General features: G+C 39.7%; 1 protein-coding gene across 6 annotated transcripts in view; it reads right to left on the bottom strand.

Annotated features, from left to right (window-relative positions):
* The window catches only part of DAW1 (dynein assembly factor with WD repeats 1), a 48,558-nt gene extending 33,038 nt beyond the window's left edge, over nucleotides 1-15,520 (bottom strand). For 3 of the 6 annotated variants that reach the window (XM_017529086.2, XM_037738741.1, XM_037738737.1), the window contains exons 1-2: nucleotides 15,368-15,505; nucleotides 872-944 (exon numbers count right to left, since the gene is read on the bottom strand). In XM_017529086.2, coding sequence (XP_017384575.1) covers nucleotides 872-944; nucleotides 15,368-15,449 — 155 coding nt within the window. In that variant the 5' untranslated portion in view covers nucleotides 15,450-15,505. Of the gene's footprint in view, nucleotides 1-871; nucleotides 945-14,734; nucleotides 14,941-15,367 lie in introns of all 6 variants that reach the window. The other 3 variants (XM_037738742.1, XM_037738739.1, XM_037738740.1) reach the window with 2 other exon arrangements.
* Between the last annotated feature and the right edge of the window lie 804 nt (nucleotides 15,521-16,324).

The following is a 16,324-nucleotide window of genomic DNA, read 5'->3' on the forward strand; positions in this document are numbered from 1 at the left end:
GACAGGGTTTCACCATGTTGGCCATGCTGGTCTTGAATCCTGACCTCAAGTGATCCACCCTCCTTGGCCTCCCAAAGTGCTGGGATTACAGGTGTGAGCCACCATGTAGGCTATTATGATTAGATTTGGAACTCTGGGCATTATTACATCACAAGAGATTTCCTCTGGGTTCATACCAAGCTTCAGTAACAGAGGTTAGGTCTCCCCCTTCTGCCCCATGACAATTAATGAGGAGGAACATATTCACTCAGACCTATGAAGTATTTAATAATAACAGGTTTAGTAATATTCTTAAAACTCAGTTACAAGTACTTCTCAAAAATGTTAAGGTCGGCAAAATAAAAGAAGTCTGAGAAACAGCCCAGGGATGCTTAAGGATACATGATGGCGAAATGTCATGTGGGATTCTGGATGGAATCCTGGAACAGAAGAAGGGAATTAGGGAAAAACTAAGAAAAACTGAATAAAGTGGGCCTTAGCTAATATGTATGTATCATACTGGTTCATTAATCCTAATAAATGTACCTCACTATCTGAGATGCTAAGATCAAGGGAAACTAAGTGTGGAAACTCTACCTTCACAACTTTTCTAAAACTATAAACTCAAAGGTTTATTTTTTAAAGAACTTCCTAGAAAAAAAAAAAAGAGTGATGACCCTTTTTCCACCTCCTCTTCATTCAGGAAGATCCTCAGGTACAACTCACTGAAACAAACAGAAACTAATACACCGCAGAAGAACTATTTTTAAAAAATAATGTATTAGCTGCAGTTTATTATATACAGTTTAATGTATTACCTGCAGCTCATCCGCACATCACTCTGTATCATTTCCAGTGAAAATTTACTTGTTGCGTTACATAGTTAACTTACCTGGGACCAAGATCAAGCAAATCTATGGACTTAGTCTTTAATTCTCCACTTTTTTCATATTCCAACATAATTCCTACAGAAAGAAACAAACATGCTATAAAACACATATGATGACCGCCTATGCCAAAAGTTAACCTACCTTGCCACAATTTTTTCCATTTTTGCTTTTTAAAATTTTTATTTTTTAATAAAAATAAAAAGCAGTTATATCTAGTTCCAAAACAAAATCATGTAGACACACTTTTCCCTGGTCCTTCCCTCTAAATACAACTAAATGCCCTTGAAATTGTTCAACAGACAATGATAAAATAATTGAAAGTTGGATGGGAGAAGGTAGACTGGCTAAGGTCTCAGGGCTTGAAGAATGACTACATGGTGAGAGTCCTGGATTTTCTTTTTACCACCACACTCCACATCCCAAAGCTAGGACAAGAGGGCCCTAGTCACTGCCTCACAAATGGGGTTCCTTGCAAGCACTTTGATCCCCCGGTGGAAGCTGGGCTCGAGGCTGTTTCAGTTCCCACTGCACATGCTGGGCCCCAGCAGGCAGTTGGATCTGGCTGTAGCCCCATCAACAAAGTCCTGGGACCTCCCAGATCCCACTCCACAGCCAGGCCATTGGTGGATGGTCCTATCCACTTGCAAAAGAGACAACGATGAAGTCCAGGGATGTCTCAGACCTCACTCCACAGGCACTGAGGCAGCCTCAGCAAAGCCCTGTGTCTCCCTGTCTTCCAGCCAGCAGCATAATCAGGCCCAGAAGTGACCAGGAAGGTCCCTCTGTGACAGCAGGCCTACTAGAGAAGTACCTTCTGCCCCCTGCAGGTGGCACCAGCAGCGACTGAGCAGGAGTCTTAGCAATACAGGTATTGATTGACTTACAACCTATGCAACTTACAACCATTCGACTTTACGACCACAATTGCTAACCACAACTGCTCTGCTGTAGATTTTTGGAAACATTACAACATTTTGATGTGTATCAAGAATATCGCTACCACCTGGGAGGCTGTGACGACAAAGTGCATGAATGGCATCTGGAAAAATTGTGTTAAGCGCTATGTTAATGATTTTGACGGATTTGACAGTGAACATGAACTTGAAACGATTCGGGAAAAAATAGTAAAACTCGCTAAAGACCTTTCTTTGGAGTGTGAAATGGAAGATGTCGAAGAGTTGCTAGACAAAGAATCCGGAGAACTTACAAATGAAGGGCTAATGGAACTGGAAGAAGAAAGAGTGGCGGAAGAAGAAAGAAGAAAAGCAGAGAAAGAAGAGGAGGAGCCAGAAAGAAAGTTCACCACTAAGGGATTATCAGACGGTTTATCTTTACTGAATAAACTTCTTATACATTTCGAAGCAATGGACCCAAACATCGAACGATTTGCGAGGATTGAACGGATGGCGCACGATGTGTTTCGTCCATATTGTGAAATTTATGAAGAAAAAAAGAAACACACAATTCAGACAAAGCTCACCATGTTTATGAAAAAACCAACTCCGGTAACCCCAACTGCTGCCTCAGATGACTACATCAACGATCCGCAGCCAAGCTCCAGCAGCCAATAAAATGTTTTGTACATATATATATATATATATTTTGATATGTTTTGCAATTGGGAAAATGTTTCCTATGGTATTTTTTACACCTGTATTTTGTACTTTTGTATGCACCTGTATTTTGTAATTTTGTATGTTTTGTAAATATTAAACCAGTTGTACTGGTAATGCAGTGTTTTACCTAAACCTGACGAATGTAAAAATAAGAAACAAAATGGTGTAGAGATGATACAAATGGCATAAAATGAACAAAGAAAATTATGATATATAATAATAATGAAAGAAAATTATGATAAAATATGACTTAAAGATTTTTATAAAGATTTTCACAGTACCGTACATAGAGCCTACTCAACTTACAACCAAATCGTGTTACGACCGGTCTGTCTGAACCAATCGTGGTCATAAGTCGAGCACTAGCTGTACCAAAAAAAACAATGGACAGTAGCATTGCAAGGACTTAGGAAACTACATTACCACCACCATTAAAACTAACACCCACAAAAGTACCCCAAGAATACATATGCCAAATCTAAGCAGATTTCACCAAATTAGAAGGTTTAGATAGAATCAAGAATATCCATAATAATCAAAATGTCTAGGACACGATTTTTTTTTAAAAAAATCACCTACTGTGCCAAGGACAATCAACAAACAGCAATACCAAGATGAATCAGAGGTTGGAATCATCTAACAAGGACTTTAAAGAAGATATTATAAAAATCCTTCAGTAATCATTTACAAATTTATTTGAAACAAATGAAAAATGAAAAATCCCAGAAAATATTAAACCAAATGAGAATTATAAAACTAAAAAATATAAGAAAAATAAAAAACTTGCTAAGTGAGTTCAAAAGTAGAGATGACAGAAAATAGAATCCGTGAACTTGAAAATGGAACCATAGAATATACTGCATCCAAACAGCCCAGCACTAATAAAAACTGGACAGAACTTCCTAGCCACTTGATTCTACTACCTCTGTCCGTGGATATAGACAAGTTCATCTAAAAAATTTGGCTTCAGGACCACCTTACACTCTTAAAAATTATTTAGAACACCAAAGAGTTTTTGGTTTTTTTCATATTAAAAACTAAAATTGAGAAAGTTTTAAAATATTTATTAAGTCACTTTAAAATAACAATAACTCATAGCATGTTGTTTTTATAAAATTTTGTAAAAATAACTATATTTTCATGCCCCCCAAAAGAGCAAGAAGAGTAGTGCTGTTTTATACTTTTGCAACTCTCTACTATCTGGCTTAAGACACTGGATTCTCATCTGTTTCTGCATTCAAGCTGTTGCTAAAGGTTTTAAACAAATGTAGTCAGACACTGATATGTAGTCTGAAAATGAATATTATAATTGCTTTTTTATATCATTATGAACATTCTTTTTGATATTATATTAAGACTCAACAAATGGTGACTTCTTAAAATTAGTTGCTGTATAGAATCTGAAACCATATCAGTGAACTTTTCCATATACTTGCATTAAACCCCATTGGTCTATTTCACACTTTCGATGGATCTTTTATCCATGCATGATCCATGCACAATCATGCACTGGACATTTGAAAAATAAGTTATGCATATATTTTAACTGCTGAAATATTTCATCACACAATATCAGAAAGTAACATTTGCCACTTTCACTACCAATTTTTATCATAAAATTCTCACTGTTGTTAAGCTGTCAAGATTATGGTGGTAAACAAAAGTGTTAGGAGCTTATACTTTTTGCTTGAAAGTGCAAATATATCACTAGCAAGAAATGCTGACATTTTTGTTTGAAAGTTGTGGGCTCACTTTGTTCATTTTCAAGAAAATGTCTGCCAAATGTCCAAGTCTGAAAACCATGTTGTTTCTTGGTCAGTCTTTCAAGTAAAAATGCTTTTCCATGAAAAAAATTTGGCTCATCTCATAACTCAAGCAACTGACATTTTCCTTAAGACAACTGCGTTAGTTTGTTTTCATACTGCTATAAAGAACTGCCTGCGACTGGGTAATTTATAAAAGAAAGAAGTTTAATTGACTCAAAGTTCCTCACAGCCAGGGAGGCCTCAGGAAACTTACAATCATGGTGGAAGGAAAAGACGAAGTAAGTCACCTTCTTCACAAGGCGGCAGGAAGAGAATGCATGCAGGAGAAACTACCAAACACTTATAAAATGATCAGATCTCGTGAGAACTCACTATCATGAGAACCAGTCACCTCCATCTGGTCTTTCTCTTGACATGTGGGGATTATAGGGATTATGGGAATTATAATTCAAGACGAGATTTGGGTGAGGACACAAAGCCTAACCATATCAACAACTATCAGGCTTCATGAACAGCAGAAGTGATTTCTTAGTGCTTCCTATTTCATCATCTAGAATACTCAAAACACATGCACTTGTATGTTAACATTTAGCTACATTAATAATTTTTGCTGCTTCATCAAGGAAATTCTCAAGCGAAACTAGGTTGTTCTGCTGGGATTTTTTGTTTTTTACTATTGTGAGTGTGTGTCACTGAAGAATACAGTGACTACCATTATAGTTTGGTGTCACTTCCTTGATTTGTAGTAAGGCACCAGCAGTTTCACCTTCCATTGCTTCTGGACCATTAGTGACAATGTCAGTACAGTGTAAAAAAGGAAGCGACATCTTATTGTTATCATGAAAAATAAGTTTGACCTTAAGACCCTGCTGAAAGTGTTCAAGTGTTCTCAGGAGTCCCCTACAGTCTGAGAATTACTGCTATAGTCCATAGTTTGATATAACCAATATGATTCCAGCAGTATTTCAGATCAAGGGAAAATAGCAAATGTTACCAAAACACGATGTTTACTTTTCAAAAGCACTGAACCGTTGAGAAAGAATGTGGCAGAGGCCAGGTGTGGTGGCTCACTACTATAATCCCAGCACTTTGGGAGGCTGAGGCAGGTGGATCACTTGAGATCAGGAGTTTGAGACCAGCCTGGCCAACATGCTGAAACCCTGTCTTTACTAAAAATACAAAAATTAGCTGGGTGTGCTGGCAGGCACCTGTAATCCCAGCTACTTGAGAGGCTGAAGAAGGAGAATCTCTTGAACCTGGGAGGCAGAGGTTTCATTGAGCTGAGATCACACCACTGACTCCAGCCTAGGTGACAGAGTAAAAGTCTGTCTCAAAAAAAAAAAAAAAAAAGAATGTGGCAGAGTTGAAAAGTGTGTACTTGGCATCAAATACATCTTCAACCCCTTACTTATGTCATAGTTCTAGCAAAGTAATTTCTTTATCTCAATTTTCTCATCTATGAACAATACCTACAGTTTGCTAATTGAGATTACATAAATGTATAAAAAGCACTTGGCATAAATTCTCAATGAACAGTGCTTATTAACTAGCTGTTAATCAAATGCTGGCTTGTGCCATTCCCTACATGGTCACCTTGTATTACTTAAATTGCATTTATGCCTTCTCTTTCCAGTGAGCTTGTAACGTCTTTGAAGAAGGAAGCATATCCATGTCAGATGACTCCCTATGTTCCCAAAAAGACCCTTCTCAGGGCAAGTCATGATTTAAGCACAGCAGGACTGTGATTTGTTTTGTTCAGGGTCAAGTATGAGCAACACACTCAGATTCCTCCCTAGCTTCCACTTCTCCATCAACAGTGCCTGCTCTTATCCAGTGCCTTCATGATCTTTCAAAATGCTCAAGTAGTGCTTGTTGAATACATGAATTAACTGGTAGATGATTAGAAGACTGTCCTCAAATTGCTTAATGTATTTGACATTCTCTGTCCTTATAGCACAAGCCTGTCAGAAATCATCAACACTATTAACAATATGTCCTCCTTCCTCAAATATACCTCCTTTAAGCTTTTATAAAATCTCTTCTTTCTCTTTTCCCAATCACTTTGTCATTTTTTATTCTCCTTTGTCCCCTTTTGCCTGACCTTTAAACACTAAGCATCTTTAAACTTCAGGTCTAGAGATTCTTCTCTTCTCACCTTATATTCTTTCCCTGTATAAATTCATCGGTTCCAGGACTTTAATTACCATCAACATGCTAACCATTAATTGCAACCCACTAGTCTAGATGTCCTCTGAGTTCCAGATACATAGATGTCTCCCCACCACCTCAATGAGTTCAGGATCTTCTCCTTCAACATTGCTTCTCCTCTAGAGTTTCTTCCTCATCACTACCCACTCAGCTGCATATGATCTCTCAGAAGGAATTTTTCTCAACCCTGTCTTGCTGTGCAGATATGGTGAAACCTAATAGGTAATCCAGGCAGATGTTGTGTAATGAAGTGCAAGATTTTAGAACAGAAAAATCATTCAAAATGCTTTTAATGGCTGGAGTAACTGCCCAGAACACTCTCACATGGCAAGCAAATACTAGTTAGAAGAGAGTTTGGCATAATTTTGCGTTGTTTTTTTCCCCACAAGAAGTAGTTCTTTTGTACTAAAGACCTGAAACCAAACTATAGTCTCAAAAGCAAACTTTAAAAGAAAAAAAGAAAGATTCCGTGGAGAGCCAACCAGCACTTATTTCTTCAGAGTAAAAAAAAGACTATTCATGTCACATTAAACTTTTCAGCAAAATGTGGACATTATAGCACTGTTAAAATATCTTTAAACCTAACTGTATGCCACATTACAAAAAAGATTTAAGGTTTTTATAAAAGATAAATAGAATACAAAAAGCTAAGACTAGAAGAAGATAAGAAAGAGATACTGTAACCATTAAAGATGCAGCTAATGGCAAGATCACATTTATAATCGCAAAGAAAATTACTGAATATCTAAATATAGAATAAAAAATATGCAAGTCCTAGATGTACTATTGATTTAAAAAAATGTGATAAACGAGGAGACACATTTATTAATGAGAAAACTTAATGCGGTAAAGATGTCAAATTTATGAAGTTAATGTAATTATAATGATGTTACTTTTTAAAATGTGAAAATTTACTGTACCAGATATTACAATGAACTATAAAACAATAAAATGTGGTTCTGATACAAAATTAGATCAGTATAATAAAATCATCTATGCATCAAAATTTAAAAATAAAGTGAAGATAATATTTCAATTAATAGAGAAAGAATGTATCATTCAATAAATGATGTAACCATATTTCAGATTAATAGAGAAAGACAGTTTTGTTCAATAAATGATGTAATAATCACTTGGAATTTTTGAAAAGTTAATAAAATATATTTCTGCCACATACAATGTGCAAAAATATTCCAGGTTGATTACAAATTTTAATATTAAAAATAAAATATAAAACATTCTAAATAATATATTGTATTTATATCTTAGTGTCTGTAATCACCTTTGTAAGTATGTGAAACACAATAGCTATAAAAGAAAAATTTGACAAATTTGTCTAAAATAAATTGTAAGCTTCTGTATGATAAAAGATACCACAAAGTTAAAGGCAAATAGTAATCAGCAAAGAAGTTTCAACCATAAACACAAAGCTTTAAGAACTTAATATAAAGAACTCCAAACATAATTTTTAAAAAGAAAATTGGACAAAAGTCAGGAACAGTCAATGTACAAAGACAGTCAATGATCAAAAAACAAACCAAAACCAAAAATCCCTAATTTCATTATCAAAAAAAATACAAAACAAAGTAGATATAAGTTTCACCCATCAAATTAGCAAAGATTAAAAAGACTGATAATATTCAACATCAGCAGCTTGAAGAAACAGGCATTCACACACATTAGGTGGCTCCTTTCAAGGGATGATCACATATTCAGGGGGATGAGGCCGATCTTAGCTATTTCTTGATGTATTTTCATTATTTAGCTATGCATAAATATTTTATAATTTAAAAAAGTAAGAGAAGTCAGGCATAGTGGCTCATGCCTGTAATTCCAGCACTTTGGGAGGCTGAGACAGGCAGACCGCTTGAGGCCAGGAATTCGAGACCAGCCTGGCCAACACGGTGAAACTCTGTCTCTACTAAACATACAAAAAATTAGCCAGGTGTGGTGGCATGCCTGTAACCCCAGTTACTTGGGAAGCTGAGGCAGGAGAATCACTTGAACCCAGGAGGTAGACGTAACAGTGAGTTGAGATTGTGCCACTGCACTCCAGCCTGGGCAAAAAAATAATTAAAATTAAAATTAGAAAGTAAGAGAAAAATAAGAAAAATGAAAAAATGATAGGGATCAACATCTTTTCTTTTTCATTTTGTTAGAGGCAGAGTCTTGTTCTGTCACCCAGGCTGCAGTGCAGTGATACAACCATAGCTCACTGCAGCCTCGAACTCTGGGGACTCATGCCATCCTCCTGCCTCATTTTCTTGAATAGTTGAGACTACAGGCCCATGCCACTGTGCCCAGTAACTTTTTAATTTTTTGTAGAAACAAGATCTCACTATGTTTCTCAGGCTGGTCTCAAACTCCTGGGCTCAAGCCATCCTCCTGCCTCAGCCTCTCAAAGTGCTAGGATTAAAGGTATGCACCACCATGCCCAGTTGATCAACATTATTAGAATATAAACTCTTGAAGATCAAGATCCCTATGAACGTATTTGAAAATTCAAGAAAGATACATACATTAAAATATACAAAGTCTGTATCAATGCAAGGTGTCATTATCATTAAGAGAGTGTTTCTTTCAGTACTATAATTTTAGATTTTTGGCATTATATATAAGGGTACTTACTATGTGTTATTATTGAGGAAATAAATGTTTGAGTAAATAAATGGTGTACACAATGAATAAACAATATAATAATAATCTATAACTCAGAGAGAAAAAGGTTGGAAAGCGTTAGCACTTGGCAGCCCATGGAGTATGATCTAATACCTTAAGGAAATGCATTTTTAACACTTTAGCAAATAAGTTAATAAAAGTCTGCTTTCTCTCTTCACTATCTTGTTTGTAATAAAGTAAAAAGATTCAAAGTCTTTAAGCTGACTACTAAAAATTCGTTGGGATGCTGTGCAAATGGATCTGGAAAATAAAGTACAAAATTGAAACATGTACATTTGACTGCTTTGCTGTTACAAAACCTCTAGGCCAGGGATCCCCTCAGCCCACTGGACCCTAGACCAGTACCAGTCTGTGGCCTGTTAGAACGCAGGACACACAGCAGGAGGTGAGCAGTGAGCGAGTGAGCATTACCTTCTGAGCTCAATCTGCCTCCTATCAGATGAGCAGCAGCATTAGAGTCTCATAGCAGCACGAAACCTATTGTGAACTATGCATACGAGGGATCTAGGTTGCACACTCTTCATGTGAATCTGACTAATGCCTGATGATCTCAGGTGTAACTGTTTCATCCTGAAACCAACCTCCTCATCTGTGGAAAAATTGTCTTACCCGAAATCAGTCAGTCCCTGGTGCCAAAAAGCTTGTGCAACATTGACCTAGGCAATATGTTCATCCCTCTCATGATTACTGAGCTCCAATATGAGCAAAAGGCTGTGCCACATGCCATGAAGAATAAAAACAGAAAATCAACAGAGTCCAGGAGCAATGGCTCATGCCTATGATCCCAGCACTTTAGGAGGCGAGGCAGTTGCATCACTTGAGGTCAGGAGCTCAAGATCAGCTTGGCCAATATGATCAAACTACATATCTACTAAAAATACAAAAATTAGCTGGGCATGATGGCACATGCCTGTAATCTCAGCAACGCAGGAGATTGAGGCAGAGATTGCGCAGAGGTTGCAGTGAGCCAAGATCTTGCCACTGCACTCTAGTCTGGGCTGTACTCCAGCCTGGGCAACAGAGTAAATCTGTGTTTCAAAAGTAAAAATAAATAAACAAAGATGCTGCCAGAAATACATGTGTTTCTTCAGTGATTGTTTCTCATAGTATCTTAGTAATCTTAATTTTCCCTTGATTGTGTATTATTCAATAAATATAACTTCCAAAACAGGTAAGAAGCCTGTATTTCTCAAATTCTTCAATATTTAAAAGGGCATGCTTCAAATGATATTAGTATTCTTTACTTAGATTATATATTCAATTAACAGAAACCTTTAAAGCGCTCAGAATGTTAGCTAGTTTAGTTAACCATTGACTTACTTCTTTCTCCTGGCCAAAGAACTATGGACTTCACACAATAAATTAAAGACGAAAATTGTCATAGCTGAGTCAGCTGAAAAGCACAGAGTCAACACCCACTCCTCCCAAAGCAAAGAGCTTATGAGTTAATAAATATGACCAAGATGAAAAGGAATGTCCCATGTTTGGTTAGCCATGTTATTAGTATGCGCATTTAGTTTTTGAGAATGCAGGTAGGGAGATAGCATTCAGTAGATAGCAACAAGACAATGCCCCTGACCTATCTGTTATTTAAAAGAAAGTGGGAGGACGAAAATTAGAGGATTAGGAGGCAAAACAAAACTCCTCTATATGCAAAAGGATAAAGGTAGCACCAGAATGATTCAGTGGTGAATGGTTTTTTCCTGTCTGGTAATGTTATTGAAACACCTACCTGCTATTCAGCAGTATGTTGGAAACTTGCATATGATATGGCTCACCAAAGATCGGAATTCAGAAATTAAATGTCAAGGGTGCTAAGTAATATGATCTCATTATAAGATAATCATTAAGGCAATAGTTGCAAGCATGAGTCAAGAGCATTGCCTGAATCTAAGATCGCTATAAGAATCCTAGGCTTTTAGAGCTGAAGTAGATCAAAGGTCACTTATCTGACCCTTTCACATTTCAGAAAGAGTTTGAGGCATTCTGCATAACACACATCATCTCATTAAACTCACTTATTCAACAGAAACATTAATGTCATTTTGTGCACCAGGCTCTGCTCTGGGTGCTAGAGATAAGGCGGAAACAAAATAGACAAAGTTTCTACTTTCATCAAGCTTTCATTCTAGCAGGGAAGAATAAACAAAATAAACGAGTAAAATAATGATGAGTTGGATTAAGAAAGCCCCAAGGAGAAAAGACAAAGTAGGGAAAGGGGCTGTGAAATATCATGGGAAGAAGGTAGGAATGCTCAGAAGGGAGTCATCTAAGTCTTCACTTTACACACTTTTGAGGAAAGAGTTTAAAAATATGGGACACTAGCGATACAAATGTCCATAGGTAGATTATTCGAGGCAGAAAGAACAGCAACTGCAGACCCTGAGTGGGGACATGCCTGCCCCATCCAGGGAACACCAAGGAGTTCTGCTGGAGGGAAAAGCAGAAAGTGGTGAGGTCAGGGAAGCAACAGGGGCTGAGATTTTGCAGGGCCTTGGGAATTATGACCCTTTTAAGTGAGATGAGAAGCCATTGGAGGGCTGGAGCAGAAGAGTGACATGATCATATTTATGTTCCGACAGAGCCATCCCACTGCCATGTAGACTGAAGTGGGTCGAGGGAGGAAGGAAGTTTTCAAGCTGAAAAGAATGGTAGTGGTCAGGTAGAAGAAACTGTTGAATTCTGTATATATTCTGAAGCCAGGACTAGCAGGATTTGTTATTGGACCAGATGTGGAGTATGAGAGAGAGGAGACAAGGAAGAGTCCAAAATGTTTGGCATGAGCAAGTGGAGAAATGGAGCGGCAATTTGCTGACCATAGGAGATCCCAGATGGGATGCACAGTAGACATTCAGATGAATTCGTCGGGCAGGCAGTTAGGTACTCAGGACTATGCAGGGTGGTTTGTTTTTTTATTTTTTGTTTTTGTTTTTTTGAGACAGAGTCGCTCTGGCGCCCAGGCTGGAGTGCACTGGCACAATCGCGGCTCACTGCAATGACCACCTTCCAGGTTCAAACGATTCTCCTGCCTCAGCTTCCTGGGTAGCTGGGTAACAGACCCGCACCACCACACCTGGCTAATACTTTTTGTACTTTTAGTAGAGGTGGGGTTTCACCACATTGGCCAGGCTGGTCTGGAACTCCTGACCTCAGGTGATCTGCCCACCTCAGCAACCCAAAGTGCTGGGATTACACATTTGAGCCACCGTTCCCAGCTTCAGGATAGTTTTTACGCCTTGAGAATGGACAAGATTGCCTAGTATATAAGAATAGATAGAAGAGAAATCCAAGGTTAGGTTTCTGGGGCACTCCAACATTAAATAATCAAAAAGAAGAAGAGGAACCAACAAAGTGGACAGAGAAGAAGTGACAATGACACACAAATAAAAATAGAATCTGTCCTGGAAGCAAAAGAAAAGTAGAGTGGTCAAATGGGTCGAATGCTGCTGTCAGGTCAAGACAGGCAAGGACTGTGGCTTCACCAGTGGATTAGCAATGTGAATGTCACTGGAGATCTTGAAGTGGGCAGTTTCAGTGGAGCAATGAGAGTGAAAACACGATAGGAGTTCAATCCAGAAGGGAGGACAGCAACTGGGGAAAGCATTCTTCCAAAAATCTTTCTTTACTCTGAAGAGAAAGAAGATGGAAGGGTCTAGTAGACCTGTAAAGTGGTGCTGTTGTCACCATGTACCCATGGTTTGATAGAGTAAAACAAATTGCCCAAGTTTTTTTTTAATCGTATATGGTGAGAATCAGTTATTCTGAACCCAGAGCCCGTATTCTTAACCTACACTCCAAAACAAAGGGATGAAAGCAAGGGCTTCATTTACTGGTACACCTATGGGAACCAGCACAGGCCTATGGGCAAGAAGAGCCAAAAGAAAATTACGGAATTATGGAATACTTAAAGGGAACAGACTATTGGTCTTAATTTTAAATTTTCTATATACTATATACCTATATCTAACTTAAATTTCTTAGATACTCTCTGCCCGGTGCAGTGGCTCATTCCTGTAATCCCAGCACTTTGGTAGGCCAAGACAGGTGGATCACTTGAGATCAGGAGTTTGAGACCAGCCTGGCTAACATGGTGAAACTCTGTCTCTACGAAAAATACAAAAATTAGCTGGGTGTGGTGGTGCACACCTGTGATTCCAACTACCTTGGAGGCTAAGGCATGAATATCATTTGAATCCAGGTGGTGGAGGTTATAGTGAGCCAAGATCGCACTACTGCACTCCAACCTGGGCAAAAGAGCAAGACTCTATCTCAAAAATTAAATAAACTAATTAATTAAATAAAATAAATTTCCTAGATACTCCCATATATATAGCTTTCTTATGTTATTTTAACTGGAGTTCTATGAGGGAGAAAATGAGTGTCTTTTCTACAATTGCTAACATCCAACTGGAGAAAGTAGCTGTCCAGGCTCTATCTTCCAGAGAGGCAGAAACAGCGTCCCTTGAGATTTTCAGTATTTATTCTCAATAATTTCCATACCTGATCTCTCATCAAATACATCCATTTATCCATACATTCATTCAACAAACATTCCTGATCTTCTATGTCCCTAAATTTCTTACAGGAGCAGAGGATGCTACAATGATTAAAAAAAAAAAAAAAAAAAAAAAAAAAAAAAAAAAAAAAAAGATCTTAGTTCTCACAAAGTTTATATTAAATGGGAAAGAGGTAGACATTTGAAACATAACAAGTAGAATTTTGGATGGTGTCAAATATAATTTTTAAACACATTATGGCATAGAGTAAAATCAGTGCAGGCTACTTTGAACAGGTGGGAAAGGAAAGTCTCTTCAGGTGGTTGACATTGATTGAAACTGAATGAAGAAAAGGAAGCAGCTTTTTCTAGCTCTAGGGAAAGCTGGGTCCAAAAAAAGAACAATGAGCAAAAGGCCCTCTGAAGTCTTAGAAGAGCAAGCTAAAGAAGTCAGAAGTTTTAGAAGTCAACAGCACAGGATAAGCCAAATCCCATGAGGTGCGGATTGATTCTTAAGTATGATGGGAAGCTATTGGAGATCTTGAATTCAGATCCCACTGCTTAGATGGATTATAGGAGATTAGGGTGAAAACCAGGAATCCAGTTAAAAAGCCACTGGAGTAGCCCAGCCGGAGGGAATGGTGGCTGGAATGGAGGGTGCTCCCAAAAGACTAGGCTGGCAGCTGGAAGGGACGTCAGACCAAACACTCTGTGCTATAGAAAGAGGGATAATCTGATGGATTCACAGAATATTTTGGACTTAGAGCTGGCAGAATGGATAAAGGAATGCAAAAGGGGTGGGGGGGGCAGTAAATGATCAGAAGAGAGAAACAAAAAGCGACCACCTGACCACCTAGGTTCTGTCAAAAAACAGGCAGGGTGATGATGCCATCTACTGTCAGGGCACAGTCTGAGGAAGCAGCAGGATTGGGATGGGGCTGGAAGAAAGAAATCATGAGATCTCAGTGCAACAGGCACTTCGAAGGAAATGTTGACCAAGCAGTTGGATGTGTTGCTGGGAAAAGTGTGACATTTAACCTTAAATTCAAGTCCCACCCCTCATAAAGCTATTCTAAACCAAACTGGTGCAAAGTATCTTACACTCCTTTGAAATTTTTATGACACTTCCTATCCAAACTTCACTGGGCAAGTGTATCTGGTTATCTTCTGTCTTGTGGCACGTTTTGCAGATGTTTCTATTTTTAATGTGAGTTCTGAATTAGAAGGCAAGAGTTCCACTCCTATTTCTGTCCCTAATAAACTGGGTGATCAACGGGTGTCACTTATTCTTTAAAGGTGACCAAGTCCTAAAATTAGAGTTAGGCAATGATTAAGTAATTAAGGTACTGCTTAAGTTAGTAACTGATAGTTAAGTAATTTATTTCATCGTTACTTCACTCATTGGCCTCAAGGACTATGAACTTCTTTAAAGGTCCATGGCACAGAGCACAAAGCGTGTATGCAGTAGGCACTCAATAAATGTAGACGGACTGATGTGCACAGTCAAATTTAACTTTTTAAATTCCTAAAAGAGTAATTGCTCAAGTTTAGAGGAAGAGTTCAGCATCTGAAGGAATGAGGGGCCCAGGTTGGGAAGTGCCTGACTTCCTGTCCCACCAGGGGACCCCTCCTCCCCCACGCCCCTCAGTCCCCGCGGCCTCCTCCGCCCCAGACCCTCCCAGTCCCGGAGCCCAGGGTCCCACGTGGGGATGACGGGGCCGGGTCGGCGCGTACCTGGCGGGTAATACCGTAGCAGGAAGCTCTTGAGCTTCATTTTCTTGCTCTCCAAGGCCGGGCCGATGGGCTTCGTAGTCATGGAAACCGCTAAACAGCAGCGGGACGCGGGTGCGCATGCGCAGGTGGCACCGCGCGGTCCTGGAGCGCGGATCTGGGAGTTCCGGCCCCGCGGGCGGCTAGGGGGCGACGCGGGTTCCGGCGCGCGGGAGCGAGTGTTCTGGAGGTGCCTAAACTGAACGGGTGAGGGCACCTCAGAGGAGCTAGGCATGGCCAGGAACCGACGGCCTCGGCCACGGCTGGGCCGCGTGCACTGTTTCAGCACACTGGGTTTCCCAGAAGGAAGGGTGAGCGGAAAAGCCGCTGCTGGTTACCGCCCCGGGGCCCCAGCCCATGCCCTGTGCTTGTCCTCCCAAAAGAAAAATGACCTCGGCCGGGCGCGGTGGCTCACGCCTGTAATCCCAGCACTTTGAGAGAGGCCCAGACGGGCGGATCACGAGGTCAAGAGATCGAGACCCTCCTGGCCCACATAGTGAAACCCCGTCTCTACTAAAAATACAAAAAAATTAGCTGGGTGTGGTGGCACACGCCTGTAGTCCCAGCTACTTTAGAGGCTGAGGCAGGAGAATTGCTAGACGGCGGGAAGCGGAGGTTGCAGTGAGCCGAGATTGCGCCATTGCACTCCAGCCTGGCGCCTGACGACAAAGCGAGACTCTGTCTCAAAAAAAAAGAAAAAAAGAGCCGGGCGCGGTGGCTCACGCCTGTAATCCCAGCACTTTGGGAGGCCGAGGCAGGTGGATCACGAGGTCAAGAGATCGAGACCATCCTGGTCAACATGGTGAAACTCCGTCTCTACTAAAACTACAAAAAATCAGCTGGACATGGTGGCGCGTGCCTGTAATCCCAGCTACTCAGGAGGCTGAGGCAGGAGAATTGCCTGAACCCAGGAGGCGGAGG

This window comes from Cebus imitator, unplaced genomic scaffold, assembly GCF_001604975.1.
Source record: "Cebus imitator isolate Cc_AM_T3 unplaced genomic scaffold, Cebus_imitator-1.0 Scaffold57, whole genome shotgun sequence".
Classification (NCBI taxonomy): Eukaryota; Metazoa; Chordata; class Mammalia; order Primates; family Cebidae; genus Cebus; species Cebus imitator.